The sequence below is a fragment of the Planococcus citri genome, chromosome 3, assembly GCF_950023065.1.
Source record: "Planococcus citri chromosome 3, ihPlaCitr1.1, whole genome shotgun sequence".
In the NCBI taxonomy this organism is placed as follows: Eukaryota; Metazoa; Arthropoda; class Insecta; order Hemiptera; family Pseudococcidae; genus Planococcus; species Planococcus citri.
The window spans coordinates 8146929-8170818 of NC_088679.1; the positions used below are offsets into that span (position 1 = coordinate 8146929).

A 23890-nucleotide genomic window follows, 5' to 3' on the forward strand; every position below is an offset into this window, starting at 1 on the left:
ATTTTTTTGCAAAAAAGCGAACATTTTTAGCAAGAAATTACGGGGCCTCGATTGCTGGAATCGGAAAAAAAATACAGTTTAGTCCAAAATAGGTACACATTAATAAATGCGATTTTTTAAATTATAGATAGATGAAGGAATTATGAGGAAAAATTGAAACAAAAACAATCAAGAATTTGTAGTAAAATTACCTTTAAAAAAAGCATGGGAATCAGAAAAAAAAATAAGTAAGAAATATGGAAAGTGATTGTGATTTTGAATCATTAAAAATTAAATGGTAAATTTCCTGAGTCATTTGATCAAATTTTAACAGCATGTCTCACCTCTTCCTCCCCCTCCCCCTTCCATTATAAATGACATGACATGAACAAATTTTTATAAAAAATTACCTGTAATGACTACAATTAGCTTCATCCGTTGTCTAAAATCAGTTCCATTGATTGAAAAAGCACTTTTGATGAATTGAAATGTTTCAGGATCAAAATATGGTAATTCGAACGAAGGTTTTCCTTCATCATTGCGTTCATTCTTCTCATCTGAAATTTATAACACAAATCATTATACCATTATAGAATTCACATTACGATTAAAAAGATTGAAATTGATTTTTGAAAGGAGCCTTTTTTTACATTTCATTTGTTTTTTTCAGCAATCATCAGTCATTTCATTGCATTAAAGAGTGAGTACCTAATCAACCTAATCTAAAAAACGTGATTATGTTCTTGAATTATTTCTTCAAATTTAAGAGACTGGATTACTTACCGTGTATTTTGAAGTGCTTCAAATGGCTGAATTAATAATTTTGTCGCTCTACACGTGAAATATGAACGGTAAGTTCATTTTAAACCTTTCAAATTCGATCGATTAATTTTTAAAAAGTGAAGAAAAAACAAATAAAATATAAATTGATAAAAAATGTAAATAATGATAAGGATCAAACAATGATGACAAATAGAAAAATAAAAAACGCCGGCTCTCTTCATCGATCGACATCAGAATAAAAATTCGTATAATCTCCGTTTCTCGTTTGATTTGGAATTTAATCACTTAAAAAATTCCAAAATAGTTTAAATAAATTATAAAATACGATTTTAGCTTCGTATTCGACATATTTAGGTGGAAATAATTCCAGAATCGAAGACGATTTCACGGTTCGTATTTTTCGTTGCTCAAACGGTAACATTGATTATTTTATTTTAGACAATTAGTGAAGTGTTTGATAGGTTTATAAAAATTGTAAAGAAAAATGTTGATATTATCAGCATTTTTAAAACTAAATATGCGAATAATTTCACTCGTAATGTGTCTGCTTTAAAGTGCTATTTGTAAAATCCATTCGTGTTGCTGTTGGTAGCGATGAAGCATCACCGCATCAAAGATGGTTTACGTTAATTAAATTAATATTGCCAACGAATTTCACACTCAAGTTACCACTATTTAAAGAAAAATTTGACGGCAAAATGAATCATCTACAGTATTCCGATATCACGAGCCAGGTAGGCTTACATGAGAATCATTTTAATCCTCAAGCTGAATCGATTAGTTCTCGGTTGCACTTTCAAACACACAATATCGTCGATAAATTGGGTCATGCTATTTTACCTCAAGTTATGAACGATACCTCGAGATACCACTTGAATACAACGTTGCAGAGTTTCGATTCGATGATGAGACATAACAGTATCTACATTAATGCCAAAGCTGAATCGTCTGCAGGCGAGAGTTTCAAAGAACAAGCCAGAGCTAGCCTGAGCGACAAGAAGAATAGTTATATATCGTACAATAATCAATTACTCGACACTACGACGAAACTACTGCACAAGAATCTATCCAAACAAGAGAACGAGTATTTGAAATTCTCTACTAGTATTTATTCGTCGATTGCGGATAAATCTGTGACATCCAGTAATACCTCTGCCAGTTTGTATAAATCCAAGTTCATGGTCGATGTTGGAACTATGACTGATCCTTTGACTCCTGAAGAACAAGAGAGGTTGTGCCAATGGGAAGGTTTTGCTGCTCTGCAGTCTGGAAATAAAGTTGCTGAGTATTTGACCAGTTTGAGGGAGTTTCTTAAAGTTAGTTTGATTCTGTAACAATCTACGTTGAGCTTTTTTTTTTGTTGAAATTTTCATTTTTCACTCGAGTTTATTGATACATGTATTATTTTCTTTCATTGTTTGTTAAGTTATGGTTTTATTTATTTTTTAAATAATTTTTTTTTTATTATTTGCAGTTTTATCTTACACTATGTAGTGCTGGTGCAAGTTGATTATTATTTTTCTGCTTCGTAGAAAATATTTTACGATTTTTACTCCTTTCTTTTGATTTTATCATTGATTGTTCGATCGAGTATTTCATGTGAAGTAAGTATGATCGAAAAAATTTAAAGTAATTTTTAATTTTATCGATTAGGCTTCTAAGTTCTATATTACTTTTGTTTTTATGGGTCATTTTTTGCTTATCTGTTCTTATTTTTAATTCAAATTATTTCACATTTTTCTATTTTATTTCAGCATAGAAGTTAGAACTGATTTCAGTCGAGATTACTGTTCTTTCAACTCACTCCATGATAGTTTAATTTCAACCAATTATTTATTTCAGATTGCACCCCCCAGTGAAGGTAGAAAAAGACAAGGCCTAGGAGACGTACGAATCGTGACAGCTCCCGATGGCTCAAGATTCTTTTGCTGTTCCGAATGCCATATGGCCTACCCTGATAAATTCGCCCTAGAACAACATCTCGCCAATCACAAAGTCGAGAGACGATTCATTTGTATAATTTGCGGCGCAGGATTAAAACGTAAAGAACATCTGGACAGACACCAACTGAGTCACAGTGACGAACGTCCTTACACGTGTGACACGTGTCCGAAAACTTTCAAAAGAAACGAGCATCTTGCCAGACACTACATCGTGCATTCTGGCGAGAAAGGTCAAGTGTGTTCGGAATGTGGCAAAGCTTTTTATCGTAGAGATCATCTGCAGAAACACGCTCAGGGTCATATTGCCAAAAGATTACGATTAGCTGTTCAATCCACTACCTCGAGCTCGAAAGCTATTTTATAACGGCTTCAAACAGGGATGTTAATCGTAACGAGAAAAAATATTGGTTATGGTTTTGTGATTGGGGATTGGGGTTCTCGACTCGAAAATATCGGTTACTTTTTGACGGTTACAGTTCATTCAAAAAAATTAATTATGGTTATAGTTATGATCGAAAAATAGTGGGTACGATTAAAAATAAAGGTTATGGGGTTTTCCTCAATTCCTCTATTGAGCCAATGCAAAAATCATGATAAACTCCGAAGTAATGAAATATGGGACTGTTGAAAAATTCTAAATTAATAATTCTGGATTACCGTTATGGTTGACATCCCTGGCTTCAATCAACGGCCATTTTTCATTATGTTTTTATTTTACACATACTTAGAGTACTTTTTTCTTGTAGTTACCTCTTTCTTTATGTATTTGAAAAGTTTTTATCAAATTTCAATGTTTATCTAATCAGTAGTTTATAGATATTGTTATATGTACAGCTGCGTTTTGTTTTTCAGCTTTAAACATGACAGTTATTTAAAAATCTGGTGTGGTTAATCATTCATTTCAGCGCTGATCCTTCTTACGAACGCTATGCCAATTGAAAAAACAACACGACGTTCGTTTTCAGAGGTTTATTATAATGCGTAAAAATGATCCGTAAAGATAACGGTGAAAAAAATTGAAATTATTTTCACATTGCAAAAAGAATAAAAAAATATTTAAACCGAATTCAAAATGAAACAGAACATCTTAAAATAGGTAAATAATTACTTCATACGCAATAAAGTGAAAACTTCATCTACTTTTAAGGTATCTGCGCTGAAAAATAAAACCTAGAAAAATGGAAACTGAAATTTTTTTCTAACCATGTTTTAGCCTACAATAGAATTGCTTACAATGAGGGAGAAAATAAATAATCATATTCGAATGAAGGGAAAATTCGTCTGTAAATCAAACTGCATCGTAAGGCCTTAATTTTTTCTAAAAAAATTCATGAAGAAATTTAACAAATTATCAGAATATATAAATTAATGGTAAATTAATCAGCCGATAGTAAAAATGGAAAGTACAAAAAAATTGTTTATTGCTTTCCAATGGCTTTATGAACTTGGGCAGTTTTGGATTGTTTGGCCATTTCTTTTTCTGAAACGAGAAAAAAAATGATTAATAGATCGATATAATTACTAAAACTGCGCTCGTTTTAAGGAGTATTCTCGATCAGTTCGTACCTTTTTTCTCTTGTTCTCGTTTCTTAGCCGCTTCTTCTCTCTGCTGTTTAATAATAGCTAATCTAGCCAGATCGGAACGCGCTTCTTCGGTTTTACCTTCGGCATGGAGCTTTTGATAATGTTGAGCTGCTCGTTGTCTTTCTAATTCTTCTCGTTCGCGACGAGACAACTGAGGATTATCGTTTTCCGTTATAGCGGTTACTTTCTTGACTTTTTTCTGTACACGGTTCGGGTTCTCGATATTTATCAAACCTCCGACACCTTTAGCTTTGCCCTAATAAACAAAAAACTCGAATAAGTGTGAGAAAAACGATCGAGATACCAAGCATGAGAAATACTTACACCCTCCTCCTCAGATTCTGAGGTATCACTCTCGTCACCGGAGCCTTCCTCGTTTTCCTCTTCGCTTTCTTCGCTCTCACTAGGAGGTAGATCACGATTTTGAGCCTAAAATAAGAGCCATTATTATAAAATATCTAGATAAATGGTATTCGATTTTGTGCGAATCTTTCAGTACCCGCCAAGATTTCTTTTCTTCTTTCTTTCGTTCTCTTTCTAATTCTTCGGGGTTGGTGAAACGACGATTCCGTCCTTTATGGTTCGTAAACTTGGCTGCAACAAAAAATACATAATTGCATCATTGGTCAATAATATTTACGTCGATCGGATAGAAGTAAAAATGCATTCTTCGAGTTTTAACTAAACGTATGGGAAGATTCTGATTCATTTTACATTACAAAGTGTTGGAGGGATAAATTCTCAATCAATGCAGCAATCACGTGCACTTAGTTGTAAACTTTCAAGGAATCTAGGTTTTGATCAGATACAAGAGAATTTGTCAACTGTTTCGATTTCAGACTGTGAAATACAATATGAAACGAACTCGAACAGTGAAATACTTTGAAAAGGACTCAGAAATTTCAAATTCCTTTTAATGAAATAGTTCGTGATCAGAGAGAGATGAGATTTCTTTGTCCTTATCAATGAATCAGGTTAATATAATATAGATTTTAGCTTAATTAGTTGATCTGACTTACATCTGGGCATCTTAATTAGATAATAACACAACGTTAATAATTAGCTATAGTAACTATTAGAGCATTTACTTATAAAAATACAAAATTATCACAAATTCATTTTAGAAATCCTATCATTTGAAATTTGATAAATGAATTCGAAGAATTGAGAACGTGTTTGTTTACTTTTATGGTGTATACGGGTAATGAAACAACGTTAAGTGAACGCAATTCTCGTGAGCTTAATGTTGCCATTTTTTAAATGAGTTTTTTTATTTTAAAATGGCAAATGTTGAACTTGGGGCTTTTAAAATGGCAAAGTACGCTTAAAATTCTTTCTTTTGACCTATCCACCTTTATAATTGAGAGATTCTTGCCAAAATTATAGCCGTTTGAACTTTTGAAGTTTTGCATCTGTTATCACCCAGTAACAGTGTAGGCAACCCATCCCATAAGAAATTAGCTGACGACCTATCTTTGAAATTTTGAATATTAAATTCAAAAATTGTCAAAAATTGAACATTCAACATTCAGGCAGCTGAAATTTTGACGATGAAATTTGCAAACAAAATTGTAATCATTCTATTCTTGTTCAAATTGGACGCGAACACTTCGAGTCTTCGAATGGTTCCTTTGCACTTGCAGTTTGCAAGTTTAGTGTTTCTTATTTTTTATATCGTACTTACCTATCTTCAATTTATTTTATTATTTTATTTTAGTTTTTTCAAAAATGATTGGTCTTTTGAAATTTTTTTCAGTAGATGTTTAAGTAGATAACTAATTGCTATCAACAAAATAAAGGTATCCATATTCAATAATTCAATATTAGCATTATTGTCAGAAAAATGTTTGGCTTGGTCCTTGGTCCATAAAAAATCAATGGCTCGGTCAAAGAAAAAGCAAAAGAGGCAGGGATGAGGCCCCAAACGATCTTTTATCGGCCTATCGGGTTTCGGGGCTTGGGCTTTCAATCAAAAATGTATTTAGGTCTTGGGCTTGGATTGAGACCCAGGAAACTTTGGGTTTGGTTTTCAGGGCTCAGTGTCCAGGGTTTGAATGAAGTATTCACTATTCAGGGCTTTCCGGGGCTTTTCAGGGCTTGAAAGTATCATTTTTCAAAGAACAATGAACTACCTTACCTACAGAATAGTTAATAATGTACCAAAAAACGCTTGAAAGTCGAAAGTGTTGAAATATTAAACTTTTTGCTGAAGTTGTGAATTTTCTTTTTTGAAAATCATCTTTTTTGACTTTTGAAGTTTTGAGATGCACAGAACGGTAATTGGCTAATTGCAATAGTAATTTACAAAATTTACACAGGCCCCGAAAAGCTCCGAAAAGCCCTTATCAGAGTTTGGGTTTCGGGGCTCACGTTCGGAGCTTGGTTTTCAGAGGAAAAGGTTTCGGGCTTTGGGCCAGGGCTTTGTAGGTTACAGCTTTCAAGGTTTTGGGGCTTGGACATTCGGCTTCAAGAAAATGATCGGGGCTTTTTCGGGTTTCGGGTCCTGGTCCTGGGACGGGCCTCATCCCTGAAAAGAGCATTCGAAATCGAAATACGCCAGTCGTCAGTAAATCGAATGTCAGGTCAGTCAGGTGCTAAAAACAACAACCAATTTCAAGTCTCAAATTAGGCTGTTGCATTATTGAATTCGCCAATAAAGTACATGAAAAAAACGTTGATCAATGATCAATAAAAATTAAAAAACCTGATAAAAATCACGTACAACTACAAAAGTGCTGCAAATTGCCATAAATGCTTGAAAAAGTGTTGAAAAAGTCTTCAAATAATGTAAAAAGTAAAAACACGGGGGGGGGGTGGATGTTGAAATTACTGAAATGAATTGATGAAATGAAATGAAAAACTGAAAAGTGGTGAAAATTCAGTAAAATTTGCCAACAATGCATGAAAAGTGTTGAAATCTTGAAATAATGAAGTAAAAACACATTGAAAAGGCAAACATTTACAAAAAATTGCAAAAAAAAACCCTAAAAGGTAGGTATGGTAGATGGTACCTATCCTAATGAAATTGTAACAGGCCGAATTCATTGCTCAACTTTATCTCAACTTACAATGAAAAAAATCACATTTTATCGATTAACGGCTCTAACATTCTTAATTAAGTGATGAAGAATGACTTGAGTTTACAAAATTCTGTTTCAACTTCTAACAGACTAGCACGTTTCACTTGGGCAAGCTTTACTGCCTTTACTGACTACAGTACTATTCAGTAGGTAGGTACTCAAGTTAGAATATTAGAAATGAGCAAATGACTATGAAATTCAACTTTTTATGTATTTAATACCTACATAGCGAGTTCATTTCAGTCTAGATAGAAAATAATTACTGATCTGATGGAGTGATGCCACTGATGCCTGATGGTTGGTATTGAGTACCTACCTGGGTAACATTACATTACAAATTACATACTCGTGTGTATTTGATCCGGGTTGCATGAAAAAGAGGTGGAATGGAAACTTGGATCAATGAGAGGAAGTGAAAGTGGAACGCAAATCAAGTTCAACTTCAATTTGATTTCAAAAATTCAAATTTCAAATTTTCTTCAATCAATTTTATCAAATCAAATCAAAGCAAAATTCAAAATCCATCAAATAAAAAATAAAATTTTAATTTTGTATTTCATTTTGATCCTCAGAGTTGGTCACACTGCTTATAATACAGCGAGTAATTACCGAAATAACGGTTATTACCAAGAAAAACGTATTACTAGTGTTACATTGACAGATGAAAAAGTAAAGCCAATGACATGGTGTTGGTGTACGCTGTACAAATATTTATTATTTTTTTCACGTTATGCTAATTAAAAATGATTTGTTTTTACTTAATTCGTTTGAAAATACATTGTTCTCGATGTAAGTAACATTTCAAACGCAATTGATCTCCGTTCAAGATCCCTAAAGGTGTTTTTCGAGGTATTCAATCAACCGTGCATCGCGTTATCACTCCATATCATCTGAGTAAAATCCATATAAAGTATTGATTACTTTGATGAATTTTGTGTAATTTCGTATCCCGGCTCGACTACGAATCTACAGAATTAATATAAATCGGAATCCGTGTGGAGAGCAGATTGGTCAACGCCAAGTTCCTAGTTCGGTTATCGCTTAATTAGTTTAATTGATGCGTTTACCTATTGTCCAGTGCTCGACAGCCGAATCGAGATTCCATGTGTATTACAAATTTAATTGAATTATTGGTCGTATCAATGGGCAATAAAAACAGTTGCTGCGTGTACGCTAGTCCGGCCGTAGGACGTAAGCCTCCTGCCAAATTCAACGATACACAAAGCTCTAGAGACGATTTTGCTGGTAATTTACAACATATCAGTGAAAGAGAACCCGAAGATTGGGATACCGATCCTTCCCTACATCCTAAAGCTAAAACCATCTTCTTAGAAAGATCCAAACTCGAAAGTAAGTCTCAAATATGGAACTTATGTTTATGATACGATTGTGTCTAATTTGATGGTGATTTTTTTCCCTTGTTACCCTAGATGGTTTTAGCAGAAAACGAAGTTTGAATAATGTAAGTACAAATACGTTGGGAATAGCGTTCGAGGATTATATCTCTAAATGGATAATAACGGTTTCGTGTTTTCTTCCCCTATTTAGATAACCGATGTGAGGTCGTTGAAAAAAAGCAGCTCGTGTAGTACTATTTATCTAGACGATAGTACGGTTTCTCAACCCAATTTAAAGAACACCTTGAAATGCGTATCTTTTGCTATTTATTACCACATTAAAAATCGTACTTCGGAACGGTACATGGACATATTCGACGAAAAACTACACCCTCTGACGGTGAGACTCGTTCGTTTCGAACGGACGTACACTTAGCCTATTCCTAACCTAACTATTGGTTGGTTTATTAGAACAGCCTTGGAAATTAATTTTTTCTTTTTTGCTCTAATTTCACGCACGCAGAAAGATGAAGTATCCGATGATTACGATAATTATAATCCAGAACACCGTCAAATCTATAAATTCGTCAGAACACTGTTCAACGCTGCTCAATTGACCGCTGAATGTGCTATAATTACATTGGTTTATTTGGAAAGGTAAATTTCACAAAGTACTTTTGGTTTTTCTTTAACTTGTAGATACATTTTGTTCAACTATATCATTCGTTATTTCAGGTTATTGACCTACGCCGATGTTGATATTACGCCAGGCAATTGGAAACGAATTGTCTTAGGTGCCATTCTTCTAGCTTCCAAAGTTTGGGATGACCAAGCTGTCTGGAATATCGATTACTGCCAAATACTTAAGGATATTACTGTCGAAGATATGTGAGTTTTTGATAATTTTATTTTAAAATCGGCTAAATATCGAAACAATTTTTATCTTTCATCTTTAGGCCTCGAATTATGGTCTACGTTCTAAAGCATGAGTTGCAATTCGATCGTCTTAAGTATTTGCTAATTGGACTGATTAGTACCGTGCAATATTATTTAGGCATCCGAACATATTGAATATGGTATCTTTGTTCGATGCCATCGGTCTATACTTTTTATTATTATGCGAACTATGTTTATTAACAGAAGAATCTATCTATCTGATTGGCTAGTTCATCAATTCTAACCAGTCGTACGAATTATCTGCGTTTGCTGTTTATTTATTCAAATTCATGTATTGTAATCAAACGTAGGCGTGATGTGGATTTGACTTTGGTGACCTGTGATCCAAACTGGACCATGGTTTTTGGAAAGTGTTCGGTCTGAAACCCCCATAACTAAAATTTCAGCTGCCTGAATTCATTTGTTGATTTTTAGGTGAATTTTTAAAAATCCAGAATTGATCATTTTCAATAGTTTTTTTTTTTTGAAAAATACGTACTTAGTCAGTAAAAATGATGAAAATTAGTCCTGACACTGATATTAACCTGTCGAATGCTAATCTCATCGTTTCGAGCAATTCTGGAGCCTCCAGCGCGATTTTCAGCTTTTATAGAATTTTATATATTAACTTGGGTCACTAAAAATCAAGTTGTGCCTACTTGGGTCGTGGTGAATTTTAAATGTTATGGTTGGTTTATGGTTTACCATTTTGGCCACTTCTCATCAAATTAGAAAAAAAAATTGAAAAATTGACGTACAAACTTTTAATGGAAGTTAAAATTTTGCGAGAAAACCGAAAATGTGAGTGATTTACTTTCTTAACCATCTACAAAAAAAATCCTCCCATTTTGGAAAATTGGGAATTTTGAGACTCCATCCCCTTCCTATGCTACTGCGAAAATTTTGAAATGTTCGTTACCTATATCTTATCTCACATGTTCAATCGACCGCTACGAAATGTCTGCTCTCTTTTTTACCTCGCAAAACTGCCATCTGTTTTCAATTTCTAAGGAATTTTTTTAGGTTGGGACTATGGACGGTAATCATAATGGTAATTTTTATTGCGCAAAAATAGGGCGATCGTTTTCTATATTTTCCAAAAGGTAAAAGCAACACCTGCAAATCGTAAAAAAAATAATAAAAAATTGCCTCACCAATTCTTTTGTATTGCATAGGTATACCGTTTCATTCGAACGCCTTATCATCAACACAAAAAAAGTTTACAAGAAATTTTATGTAATAATTTCAACTGTAGTCCATAAAATTAATCATTTTCGGGGTGTACTTGATTTTTATTTCTGCTTTTTCTATACAAGACAAAAGAAAGTTACTTAATATTTCATATTAGTATTTCAACTGCTTTCCATGAAGTTTATCATTTTGGTACTTACTCTACCATGAACGCGTTTATCGTTTGTTTACGTGCATCTAAAAAGGTCTCGTTTGGTAGGGTAGGTGTCTACAATGGTGTAGATTTAATTTTTCAAAAAAATCAACTTAAACTGCCTATATTAATGAGGAGCTGGATATCAAAACGCCGTAAGTCCATTTTGCAAAATTTTCAGAAATGAGGAAAAACTGTGGGGGAGCCGGGGGGAGTCGAAGGGGGTCAAATGTGGTATCAGAGGAAAGGGGAAGTCACCATGACCTCAAAACATGAAAGTGCCCAAATTTTTGAGAACCGGGGGAACCTGGGAAGGGGGAGAAAAAAAGTTACTGCGTTTTGATCTGAAAAAAGACAGTTACTGCGTTTTGATCTGAAACTTGCTACAAAAATCACGCACATTTTATATCAAAACGCTGTAAATACACCGGCACTCACCCTCCTTGGCTATTAAAACCCTTACAAATTGATTTTCAACTGAGAAATTATCCAAAAAGAAACCATTCCCCATTAGAAATCAAAAGCCACTATCTTGAACTCATATCAAACTACACAGAATTCAACTTATGCTTGACTGATGGTTCCAAAATCTCTAACCTACATACAGGATATGCTTTTTCAATAAATGAAAAAATTTTCAATTTTAAAATTCATGAGGTCTCTTCAATATTTACTGCCGAACTTCTTGCAATTTACCATTGTCTTTTGAACATATCCTCCACTCAGCTTGAAAACAAAAACTTTTTAATACAAAGTGACTCTCTTAGCTCCTTGATATCCATACAAAACATTTTTTCAGATCACCCTATTGTTCAAAATATTCACAAAATTCTGCTAGATCTCCAAAATTCAAACCACACCATCCACCTTATGTACACTCCCAGTCATGTCGACATTGAAGGAAATGAAATTGTTGACACCTATGCAAAATCAGCCACTATCCCCCCTCCCTTCACCATTTTCACCCCTGACGATATAAAATCCTTCTTCAAACAAAATATTCACTCTAAATGGCAAAATTTCTGGTCATCACAGACATCAAACAAACTCTTTCAACACAAAAAAACAATCTACCCCTGGAAAAACCTTAATCACCTAAACAGAAGAGAAGAAATAATTATAACCCGTCTAAGAAGTAAGAATAGGTCACTCTAAAATCACACACAATCATCTCTATCAAAAAATTCCGAAACCCCCCTGTCAATTCTGTGAAAATGAACCTATATCCATCCAACATTTACTATTCACCTGCCCTAAATTACAGCAAACAAGACTATCTCTCCAAATAGACCCAAATTCAATGACCATTCCAGATAACCCTTCTGAAATCCAAAAATTTATAACCCTACTTAAAAGCACCAACCTAATGAACCAAATCTAAACCCTTCTAGCCACGGGTGTAATAATCGTGCAATTATAAACACCCAAAAAAAAAAAAAAAAAAAAAAAAAAAACTCTTACTGAAATAAAAACACATGGGTAGAGAACCATTTTAATGATTATTATCTATTAAATAGTAAAAAAAATATTCAAAATTAAAGCGCCGTTTGCCATAGTGACTGAGTCATGACACAAGATTTGTTTTTTATGTTCAGGCCAAGTGTTGAACAATATGTTGGAAATTTTTTAAAAGTCTGTAGTTTCATTACCAACAGTAACCACCTTCTGAAATCAATGTTTACCAACCTTAAAACACAAAAAACGCTAAAAATAGTGTAGTTACTGCGTTTTGAAGCAAAATTGCTGGTTTTTACTGCGTTTTGAAGTAAATCTCAACTTTGAGTGGGATTTTCGAGGTGAAGCATGGCAGATGGATTTACGACGATGGCTGCAATCGATTCCCCGTTGAATTTCACATAGGAAAACACTCTTATCGCAATTTTCATAAAAATGGACTTACGGCGTTTTGATATCCAAATTGCTGGATAGATTCCAACGAAGAGTGGGAATGAAGCTTTCATCAAGAGCTTCACCCTCACATGTCGTTCGGATCGGCAGAAGAATGATTTTTGAAAAATTTTACTTGATGATACAACAAAGACACCAAAAAAGTTTACATAAAATATCAACTTATCAATTAACCGTTCTAACTGCAATCCATAAACGGATTCAACGTCTTATGGAAAAAATCGTTGAATTTAGAAAATATTCTAACATTATTTTTAAAGATATTATATTATTTTTCGACTTCACTGTGTCGTTATACATTTAATGATTAAATAATTCAGTTTTAAATTTATTATTTAAATGCAATTTTTCATAATTTTAAATTAGTACTCTTTATTAATCTTGTACATACATATTAGGAATTTATGCAACAATATTCATTTAGGTGTAACTTTCAACTTTTCCTCAAAAAAGGTAACTAAATCTAATTTTAAAACAAACATGCAGCCAAAAGCAAACATGTTGAATGAATAATTATTAAGTAATGAAAAAAATATCATTAAAAACAAATAATAAAAACATTATTAATCTAATTCCAAATTATAAAATCGCTCAGTCTCATCTGGCCATGATAAACACTAATTACAGATTGCTCTCCCCAAAATACTGTTCACTGATTGGCTACAGATTGAAAAAAACTCATGATTAAAATCAATTGCAATAGGGTTTTTAGCTACTAGCAGCAAAAACCTTAATTAAACATTTTAAAAATTGATCCAAAAAATTTGAAATTGTCAAAATAGTGAATCATGTTGCATTTTTTTTTTCGTTCACTAGAAGACTTTACCTACTAGGGTCATCATTCATCATTTACATTAGGTACCTATTTCAATAAATCGTAGTACCTACTTGTTGATGTTTTTAAAATTATTGATCGATTTTAGTTTTGTAAATGACTAACTCATTACATTAAATTACCATCAAGTCTGTTGGTAGTCCCTTCAATTAGAAAGTTGAACGAAAATTTAGTATAGGTACCTAATGAAATTCTGTTCAATTTTCTATGTGCTACTAACCTTCAATTCTCAAGGTCAAAAATCAATTTTGACTGGTAATACTTATTCGTATTTAAAAAAATCACAAATCAACCTCTTTAATTTTCAAAGTTGGCTCAACCTTTATCTATGTAAATAGAATGTGTCCTCCCTTCCACAGTTGAAAAATTCGAGTTATCCCAAAATGTTTCATTTTACCGTCAGAATTATTCTAAATAATTCCCTTTTTTGAGAAAAAATCTCACCCGTTACCAATCATGTTAGTCCCTCTGTATGAACCCTCTTCAACGTCGACTAAAATGGGAACAAAATAATAATAAATGAATCAAAGTTAGTAGCAAAAAAATTAAAATTTCCATGTTTGTATCAGATTTTTTCTAATTAACGTACTTTTCATTAAAAAAATCTTCCTCGGCCCGGGATAGTAATGGATCTTCTACAAGAGCCCTCCTAAAGTTGGCAAAAAATTGAAAAACAGAATAAAATATTGAAAAATGAAATAAAAAGTTGAAAAATGAAATATAAAATTTGAAAATAAAGCAGGCTAAAAAAATGAGAATTAAAATGAAAAATTGAAAAATGAAATAAAAAATTGAATGATAAAATGAATTGAGAAATATGTAACAGAAAAAGTTGGAAAATAAAATAAAAATTTGAAAAATTAAATAAAAAATTGAGCAATGAAATAAAAAATTGGACAATAAAATAAAAATTTGAAAAATAAAATAAAAAAAATTGGAAGTACATAAAATAAAAAATGAAATAAAAATTGAATAATTGAAAAATTTTCATCATCCTGAGTCAACTCCTCTTTTCATTCAAGAAAATCGTCCACCAAACAATGTTTGATCTCTTGTAATAAAGAAATCCCCATAATTGATCAAATCAAAAAAATAAAATAAATCTGTAATTTATTTTCAATTCTAATCTCATGGGCACAATTTTGTCAAATAACACAATTTATTGCATTTGAAGAGTGATATTCCAAAACTCGCTTTGTCCATTTTTATCAAAGTTGGGTTTTCATTGGTACCTGGTAGATGAAGTATCAACTCACATTCCTACATCATCAACCTACCAAAATGAGGTGTTGAACTCACCTAAATAGCCAATTCACTAAAAATTGAAAAAAAAATAATGTTCCAAAACGTGCTTTGTCCATTTTTTTTGAAATTTTTTTCAGCAGTATTTAGTGGATGAAATGTATACCTACACTCCTACGTCATAAATCCACCCAAATAAAATGCTAGAATCGCCTAAAAAGCCAATTTACCCATTTAAAGGGAAACTGTTTTTCCTCTCTCCTGAAAAGTTGTGAAAATGGACAAAGCGAGTTTTGGAATATCACTCTTCATTTATTTTTTAAAATCTAGGGGGTCCACTTCCATTTTTTCATCATCCAAGGAGAGGGAGAGCCACTTACTTAGGGAACAATGTTTTTCTGGTGAAAATATATTAATCCAATCCAACGATTGAAATATAAAATAACGAAACTTGTTTGCTATGTTAACAGTGCTTTTTTAATAAAAATAAAATGGATCAAATCCGAGGAAAACACCGTAAAGCTTCCTTTATAGTGGCAATAAGCTGGCAATAGAAAATTTCTATAGAAAATCGTGGAATTTTTTCAAACTCAATTTTATGCACTTTTGAACCTCTAAACTTGTAAAATAATAACATAAAATGCTTCCATTTGAATCTACACATTTGACGTATTTTCTGTAGAAAAATTCCATGGCCACTATAAAGGAAGCTTAAACGCGTGAAAACTCAATTTTTTTTAATTTTTTATTTTTGAATGAGTTTTTAAGCTAAAATTTTTCATCATCGGAAGGGGGTCAAAATCATCAAAAAAATGTGCTTTTCAACGCTAAAAATGGCCCACATTTAAGAATTGTAAAACAAAAAATGTAAAAAATTAATTTTTCACTTTTTCTCATTTTTTGAGAAATTTGGGTGGGGAGAGGTTCCCAGCATGACTCAAATTTCAAACTGGCTGCGTTTGTTTGTTTGTTTGTTTGCTTCTAAATTTTATTATTTTTCAATATATGTACGTAAAAAAATCTTAATCTGCATAATAATTTTCAAATTTTGCTAAAAAAAAAAAGCTCTTGAGGTCTCCGTGTCTGAAATCTGAATCTGATCCCTACTAAAGTTGCATCATTTCGGAAAAAGTTAGTTCTGCCCTCCATCATCAAACTTCCAAGTTGACCTTTCACTTTGAAAGTTCAGTTTCGGACTTTTCACGGTTTTATTACTGAATGTTAACCTCCAATAAATATTTGTTTCAAGACCCGAAAACAGATTTATTCCCAGCTCAAACAGTCTCACTCTTAAGTCATATGAACCTTCATAGATGTAGTTTGATAATTCGGCTAAAAATCGCATAGAAAACTACGTGTTAAAAGAATTGCATAATCGGTTTGCCGTAAATACATGCGCGCTGTATTTACGGCGAACTGAGTATGCAATTTTATTAACACCATCAGATAGTTTTCAAACTTACATAATAGAAAAAAATTTGTTCATGACAATTTTTTTTGGTTGATTAGTATAATACTATGAACCTTCTACCTACAAATGCATTTAAAATGGTAATGTATTAAGACTCAGAAATGAAATGCCATCTTTCCTCCTGAAATTGAATTTTACAGAGTGGCTTACTCAAATACTTAAAAATCATTTAAATGCCATAAATTGAACAGAAGTCTAGTCCTTCGGTTTAGCCCAATTTTTTTCCGAGCTCCTTTCTACCATTTGACAGAATTTACATCCTAACCCTCACTAGGGGGGGGGGGGTGGATGAGCCTTGTAATTTCAAACATTTACATCTTACAATTTTTTCTCAAAAACTGCGATGCCATTTAAAAATTTAAAAAATTGAACTGAAGATGCTATTTTATCTTTTTGTTACAAACTGATTTCCGAAATGGGATCTCAACATTCCTTGTGGGTTTAATCCCCCCTCCCAAAATGATCAATTTTTTGAATAATTTATGATTGAAGTAGATTTAGTTGTTATCAATTAGAAAGCGTTGCTGTGGACTGTAATCATAATACTTATTAGTTTTTATTGCTGAAAAATAGGACGTTCGTGTTCTACATTTTCCAAGAAGTAAAAGTAACACATGCAAACGTAAAAAAAAAACCTTACCAATTGTTTTGTACTGCATATAATACATATTAGGACCCCATTTCATCAATACCACAAAAGAAACATTATATGAAATTCCACATAATTATTTTAACTGCTGTCCATGAAATTAATCATTTTCCTATTGATTCAACAACGACACCAGAAAAAGTTCATTTTAAAATTCCAAACAACACTTCTTACTCTACCATAAAAGCGTTCATAGTGCGTTCACGTGCAGCTAAGAAGGTGCCGTTTGGTAGGTGGCTAGAAAGATGTGGATTTAATTTCTCAAAATAATCAACTTGAACCGCTTATGTTTGCTGGTGGATTCCAACGACGAGTGAGAATGAAGTTTTCGTATTGAGAGCTTCACCCTCACATGTCGTTCGGATCGGCAGAAGAATGATTAAAAAAAAATTAAATTTATACCTTTCTCACAAGGGAACCTCTTGAGGTGTCCGCCTCCGATTTGAACGGGACCGCGATTTTTGGAAAGAGCAAGTTCTAAAACTCCCAAATCCAAATTTTCAGCTGCCCAAGTTCATTTTTCGATTTTTGGCGAATTTTTGAAAATCCAAAATCGACTATTTTGGTGATTTATGCTTTTTTTAAAAAGTACGTACTTGATCAGTAAAAATGTTCAAAATAAGTCCTAAAACTGATATTAACCCCCCAAATCCAAATTTCGCCATTTCCAGCCATTCTGGAGCCTCCAGCGCTATTTTTCAATTTCTCCAGAATTTTGAATTTGTTCCAGAAGGCGTGAATATAAAGTTGGGCAGCTAAAAATCGAGTTGTGTGTTATACTCGATCTGTTTAACGAATTTATTCACATTCGAACCGATTCTGGAGGGGACACCTCAAGAGTGGTTTTTTGACCAGCTTTTTTTCAAAATAAAAATATCCAAAAACCAAAAAAACCTCGTTTGTGAGAAAATTTTTGAAACTTGCGCGAATCGCTGTATTTCGTCATTAATTAACTACACGAGAGCGAATTTCGCCATTTCCAGCCTTTCTTGGGCCTCCCTTTAATTTTTGGATATTTTTACTATGAAAAAAGCTGGTCAAAAACCCACTCTTGAGGTGTCCCCTCCAGAATCGGCTCAAATGTGAATAAATTCGTTAAACAGATCGAGTATAACTCACAACTCGATTTTTAGCTGCCCAACTTCATATTCACGCCTTCTGGAGCAAATTGAAAATTCTGGAGCAAATTGAAAAATCGCGCTGGAGGCTCCAGAATGGCTGGAAATGGTGGAACTCAGCCTCAGGGGGTTTGTTGTGTTCGATATACAGCGATTCGCACAAATTTCAACAATTTCCTCACAAACGGTAAAATTTTGATTTTTTTTGATTTCTTTTTATGAAAAAAGCTGGCCAAAAAACCACTCTTGAGGTGTCCGCTCCAGAATCGACTCAAATGTGGATAGACTCGTTAAACAGATCGAGTATAACTCACAACTCGATTTTTAACTGCCCAACTTTATATTCACGCCTTCTGGAGCAAATTCGAAATTCTGGAAAAATTGAAAAATAGCGCTGGAGGCTCCAGAATGGCTGGAAATGGCGAAATTTGGATTTGGGGGGGTTAATATCAGTTTTAGGACTTATTTTGAACATTTTTACTGGTCAAGTACGTACTTTTTAAAAAAAGCATAAATCACCAAAATAGTCTATTTTGGATTTTCAAAAATTCGCCAAAAATCGAAAAATGAACTTGGGCAGCTGAAAATTTGGATTTGGGAGTTTTAGAACATGCTCTTTCCAAAAATCGCGGTCCTGTTCAAATCGGAGGCGGACACCTCAAGTGGTTCCCTTGTCAGCACCTACCAAATTGGACCTTTTGTAGATCCACGTACACTTTTTTTGAATAGTTGTGGAGAAACTTTGAAGTAATATCGATATTGTTTTCAAAGATATTCTTATTGTATGTACTTGATACAACAACGACACCAAAAAAATTTACATAAAATATCAATTTACAATTTTAACTGCTATCCATAAACTAATTCAGCGACTTATGGAAAAAATCGTTGAACTTGGAAAATATTTCAACATTTTTTTTAAAGATGATAATTATTTTTCGACTTCACTGTATCGTTTTTCATTAAATAATTAAATATAATTAAATTTTAAATTAAGGTACTTGATTAGATGCAATTTTGTTAACACCATCAGATAGTTTTCAAACCTACGTTCCTTATTCCATAAAAATTGAAATCAAAAATGAAGTCGAGTCCTTTGATTTTGCTCAATTTTTTTTTTCAAACTCCTTTCCACCATTTAACAGAATTTCTGTATTGACCTTCAAAAGGAGGGGCAGATGAGCCTTCTAATTTTCAAGCATTTACGTCTTGCAATTATGTACTTGTCAAATGGCCGAAATTTGAACGTTCGTTCTTTCAAAACTCCCCTCCTCCTTTGAAGTGCCAATACGAAAAATTAAATGAAAGAATGGTTGATTTTTTTTAATTCAGGGGATGCTTATTCAGAAGAATTCAGACTGATTGTCAGTGTGAATTTTCTGATCACATTCAAATTTTCAATGTTGATTTTTTTCTTTCTTTTTTTTTTAAAAGAGAATTCATTTAATTTTTTGTGTTACAGTTACATTTATTGAAAAAAAAAAAAAAAAAAAACATTAAGAAATTAATAATTTTGAACAAATACTTTATTTTGTCAATTATTCATGAATTCAAAATATACCTACTTATTAATTTATTTAACAAATAACAATGTATAAGATTTTGAAGCTCAATAATCATGTATTCAACTCTAGGTGATGGAAAATAAAAGAAGCCGACGTATCCCATTTACTTGAATCAAGTTTTTCATTGAGCAAGAATAAAGACATCCGTTGGTCGATCTATATTGCATGAACAGAACGATCAATACATATTATGTTCATAATATGCTTATCTGTACGATATATTTTTTACTTTTTTTCTTTCTGTTTCGCAGGAACGAATTAGAAAGACAGTTTTTAGAAATGTTGCAATTCAACATAAACGTACCGTCTAGCGTATACGCCAAATATTACTTCGATTTACGATCACTGGCCGAAGATAACGACCTAGTTTTCCCAGCCGAGCCGCTGAGTAAAGAACGCGCCCAAAAATTGGAAGCCATGTCTCGAATTTACGAAGACAAAATAACCCTAGACGCGTTGAAAAAACACCAAATGAAAAAGTGGAGTAGTTTGGATAACGTTAATCACATGGTCGCTTCGAGAAAAAGCGTCGCTATATTGTCTTGATGCAGGTTTTCTCGTTGGTTTACATTCCTCGTCATTTTATTTTAATTTTTTTTTCTTTCTTTCGTTTTTTTTTCTTTTTTTTTTGTTGCTGGATAATTTTCATTTCTTTTTTTCTTTCCTCCCTACCTTTTTCGTGTAAATAGTGCATTATAATAATATAACGAAAACCGCGAGCGTGTGTATATTTACTTCTCTATTCTATTCTTCCTTTCTATTATTTTCGTTGGATATAAATTTGGTTACCTATGTTTGTATTATAGTACTCGTAGTAACCTTATATGTATAATGAAGCAGTATTTTTTATTAAAGCGTGTAAAAAATTTTCCGTCGAGTGGAAATTTGAATTGTATTGTTGTCGTATCGTATGAATCGTTCGTTCGTTCGTATGTACGTATGATTCATTGTGTACAATTTCATTGCAGAAATTTTTTTATCATTGCTTTTTTTATGTATTTTTTTAGATATTAGTTTATTGTTAAAAATTGCAGTCAAATTTTTTCAAAGCTTCCAGAATTCGAGACGATGTTTCTCGTTTTAACATTATGTTATAAATTAATTTTGCAACATTAGATTAAATTAATTGGAGGATAGCAACGATAAAAACATAACGTAATTTTAATAATTTTTTTTTTACAAAAGTAACGTACGTGTTTCACCTTCAAAGGGACCAAAATCATTTTTCGATGCGTGTTTACAAACAACCCTGAGCACGAGTTCGGTAAATAAAGGTGTATTATCTGTAGAAAATTTCCAAATATTCGGTCAAATTAATTAAGTATTTTTGAAAAGTCATTTTCATCTCTGGAAGTACGAATTTTAGACGGGTAAACTGAATCTACGATGTGTACGATGAAGAGGAGGGCTCATTTTACATTTCGTAGCTTCGGATTACCCCCCTCCCTCCCTAAAAATCGTACTTTCAGGGTTGAAATATTTTTTTGCGACGATTTCAAGTAATTTAGTAACTGCAAATTCTGTATTGAAATGGTCTGGCTCGAGCTGAATTGTCGGAACGTACCCCTGCTGCAGCCATTATTAGTTTTTTCTGCTGATTTAAGGTATTAAATCGAAGTATAAGAAAACAAAAAAATTTGTAACGTAATTCTGGATTTTTTATTGAATCTATCGATGTTACAAGAGCTTTAATTCTTTAGAGAGAGTAGGAGTGCACGCCTATTCTTTTGAATCGTTGCTCTGTTACGGTGCTAGAGGCGATAAAAAAATGCATAGATTGAAACTAATACATTTTTCAGCGTATTGTGAGAAAAATTATTTAAAAAATTTACTCGGTTACCTATCTGTAAAAAAAAAAAAAAAAAATGTTTTAAATTGAACAATTTTTTCCTCAATTACACCTTTATTTTCCGAACTACGAGTGACAAAAAGCAAAATCATGTTTTTCTATTTTCAAACGTAATGTGATTTGAGAAGCTGCGTTAGAATGTTGTGTAAGTCATATTTACTCGCGTCTTCCTTTATTAATGTGTATTTTTTCCTCGTTGTGCAGCTTTTTTTTATAATGAAATAGTGTCAAAAAAATGAGTGAACTGACTCGTTACATGTTGAAATCTAGTCTATGTTTTACACGTGGAAATGCTTTCGTATAAATATTATAAAAGTATATGTAATGCACAATTTGTAATGTTGTAGAAAGCGAAATTTGTTATTGTCAATTTTCATAAATGCCCCATCCTGTCTGTAATGGTTAAGAAAACACAAACAAAATCACGTCATACTAAAAAAGAAACTTAATCGAAGTGCCCACCTCAGATTTGATCGAAAATGTAATTTTTGGAAAGAGCCTGGTCTGTAATCCTTTTGACTAATAATTTTAGTCGATTAAATTAATTTTTCTATTTTGATTGATTTTTTTTCAAATCCAAAAATGATGATTTTTTTGAAATTGATGATTATAATTTTTTTTAGTATAAATTATGAATGGTAGCGTAGACTCCTTCATAACCGGATTTTTTAAAATCATTTTCAGTCATTCTGGAGCCTCCAGCGAAGTTTCAGATTTTTCCAGTATTTTCGAATTTCTTCAGAAAGCACAAAATGGCTAAAAATCGAGTTCTGGCTCATTTTCGACCTGTTCAAAGAATTTATCCTTAATTAAGACGATTTTCAAACGGGCACCTCGAGTGTGTTTTATTGATCATATTTATTTACTTACTCAGTAAAAAATACAATATTAATAAACTTGCTAGTCAAAAAAATAAACTCGAGATAATCTGTCTGGAAATTGTCCCAGTTGTGGATAAACTCGCTGAATAAATCGAGAATAAAGCAGAACTCGATTTTCAGCTCTGTTCAAACTACTTTTTTTGTTTTGAGGAGAAATTCAAAAATTCTAAGAAAAATTTAAAATCTCACTGGAGGTTTCAGAATAAGTGAAAACGGTGAAATTCAGTTCGAAAGAGACGATATCAACTTCAGAACTGATTTTCATCATTTTTAGGTACTGAAAAAGTTTATACGCACATTTGAGGGAGAAATGACATAAATTTTGAGACGTTACCATTCTTAGATTTTCAAAAATTAGCTAAAAATCAATTTGGGCAGATGAAATTTTGGTTTTAGGCGTCTCAGGCCAAATGCTCTTTCCAAAAAAATGTAAGCCTTGATTTATAATTTGCCAGAAGTTGATAATGAATAAAAATCTAAAAAAAAAAAAAAAAAAAAAAAACGATTTTGTCACTTGGGAAAATAAAAATTGTTTTAAAAAAATAACTTTTTCACACAACAATTTCAAAATTGTGGAAAAACACCAAAAGACAGTGACATTTTTTAAATTACAAAATAAAGGAGAAATAATTTTTCATAAATATTTTAATGACAGATCGAACTTTCTGCTGGCGAATCATGTTTTTTTGAACGAATAAACAAACAAAAATTAACCAATGAAATTTCTAAATCAAAGTTATTAGCTATGACGATGTTTCTACAATTATTCCTGTTTTTAAATAAGTTCAAAATTGTACTTTACAAATTTCTTACAAAATTTTCTGGAGTGTTGAGCATAATTCAAGAAGCTCATCAGTAGTAAGAATAAAATAACGTTACAAAAAGACGTAGTCATGTAGTTTTTAAGCTGTAAAATAATCGTTCCTGTGTTTCTTTTCTAATTTTCTTCTTTTTTTTTCATGTAACTCTCACCGGAGCTAAAAACGCTTTTGATTAATTGATTAATTTTTGTGTAACTTTTCGCTCTGGATTTCTATTTTTTTTTTTCAATGTAAATAATGCTACAGATAATGAACAATATATTTATGTATTATTTTTTTGAAATGACCGGCTCATTATAAGTTACATGTAATTATTGTTCATGTGATATTTTTCACTTTTGATTTTTACATGAATATTTGAACGTAAGTATGCGTTTCTATACTGTTTTTTTTTTAATTTTTTAAAAAATCCGTACAATTGTGAAAATATGTTTCACATAATTTAGCCATATCGGTAAAAACGAGGCTGATTTTTATAATCTGTATTTGCACATTCAACTTTATATACTGATTTTTATTTTCCTA

At 32.3% G+C, this 23890-nt stretch overlaps 4 protein-coding genes across 4 annotated transcripts in view; 2 read left to right on the forward strand and 2 right to left on the reverse strand.

Moving 5' to 3' along the window:
* The window catches only part of Ddc (aromatic-L-amino-acid decarboxylase), a 45609-nt gene extending 45080 nt beyond the window's left edge, over positions 1-529 (reverse strand). The window contains exon 1 of the mRNA XM_065357408.1: positions 390-529. The gene's annotated coding sequence lies outside the window, so the exon portion shown is untranslated. The remainder of the gene's footprint in view (positions 1-389) is intronic.
* A 657-nt stretch (positions 530-1186) lies between these two features.
* Positions 1187-3583, forward strand: LOC135840745 (zinc finger protein ZFP2-like). Its single transcript, XM_065357410.1, has 2 exons — positions 1187-2078; positions 2605-3583. Exons 1-2 carry the CDS (start codon positions 1461-1463, stop codon positions 3067-3069), a joined length of 1083 nt encoding a protein of 360 aa, XP_065213482.1. The 5' UTR covers positions 1187-1460; the 3' UTR covers positions 3070-3583.
* Positions 3584-3659: 76 nt separating this feature from the next.
* On the reverse strand, positions 3660-5467 carry LOC135840746 (28 kDa heat- and acid-stable phosphoprotein-like). The gene is made up of 5 exons (XM_065357411.1): positions 5309-5467; positions 4789-4883; positions 4614-4718; positions 4272-4545; positions 3660-4185 (listed from the first exon to the last, which is right to left on the reverse strand). Exons 1-5 carry the CDS (start codon positions 5316-5318, stop codon positions 4124-4126), a joined length of 546 nt encoding a protein of 181 aa, XP_065213483.1. The 5' UTR covers positions 5319-5467; the 3' UTR covers positions 3660-4123.
* Positions 5468-8030: 2563 nt separating this feature from the next.
* Positions 8031-23046, forward strand: CycY (cyclin Y). Its single transcript, XM_065358939.1, has 6 exons — positions 8031-8719; positions 8800-8831; positions 8918-9106; positions 9230-9363; positions 9442-9594; positions 20066-23046. Exons 1-6 carry the CDS (start codon positions 8473-8475, stop codon positions 20358-20360), a joined length of 1050 nt encoding a protein of 349 aa, XP_065215011.1. The 5' UTR covers positions 8031-8472; the 3' UTR covers positions 20361-23046.
* Positions 23047-23890: the final 844 nt, after the last annotated feature.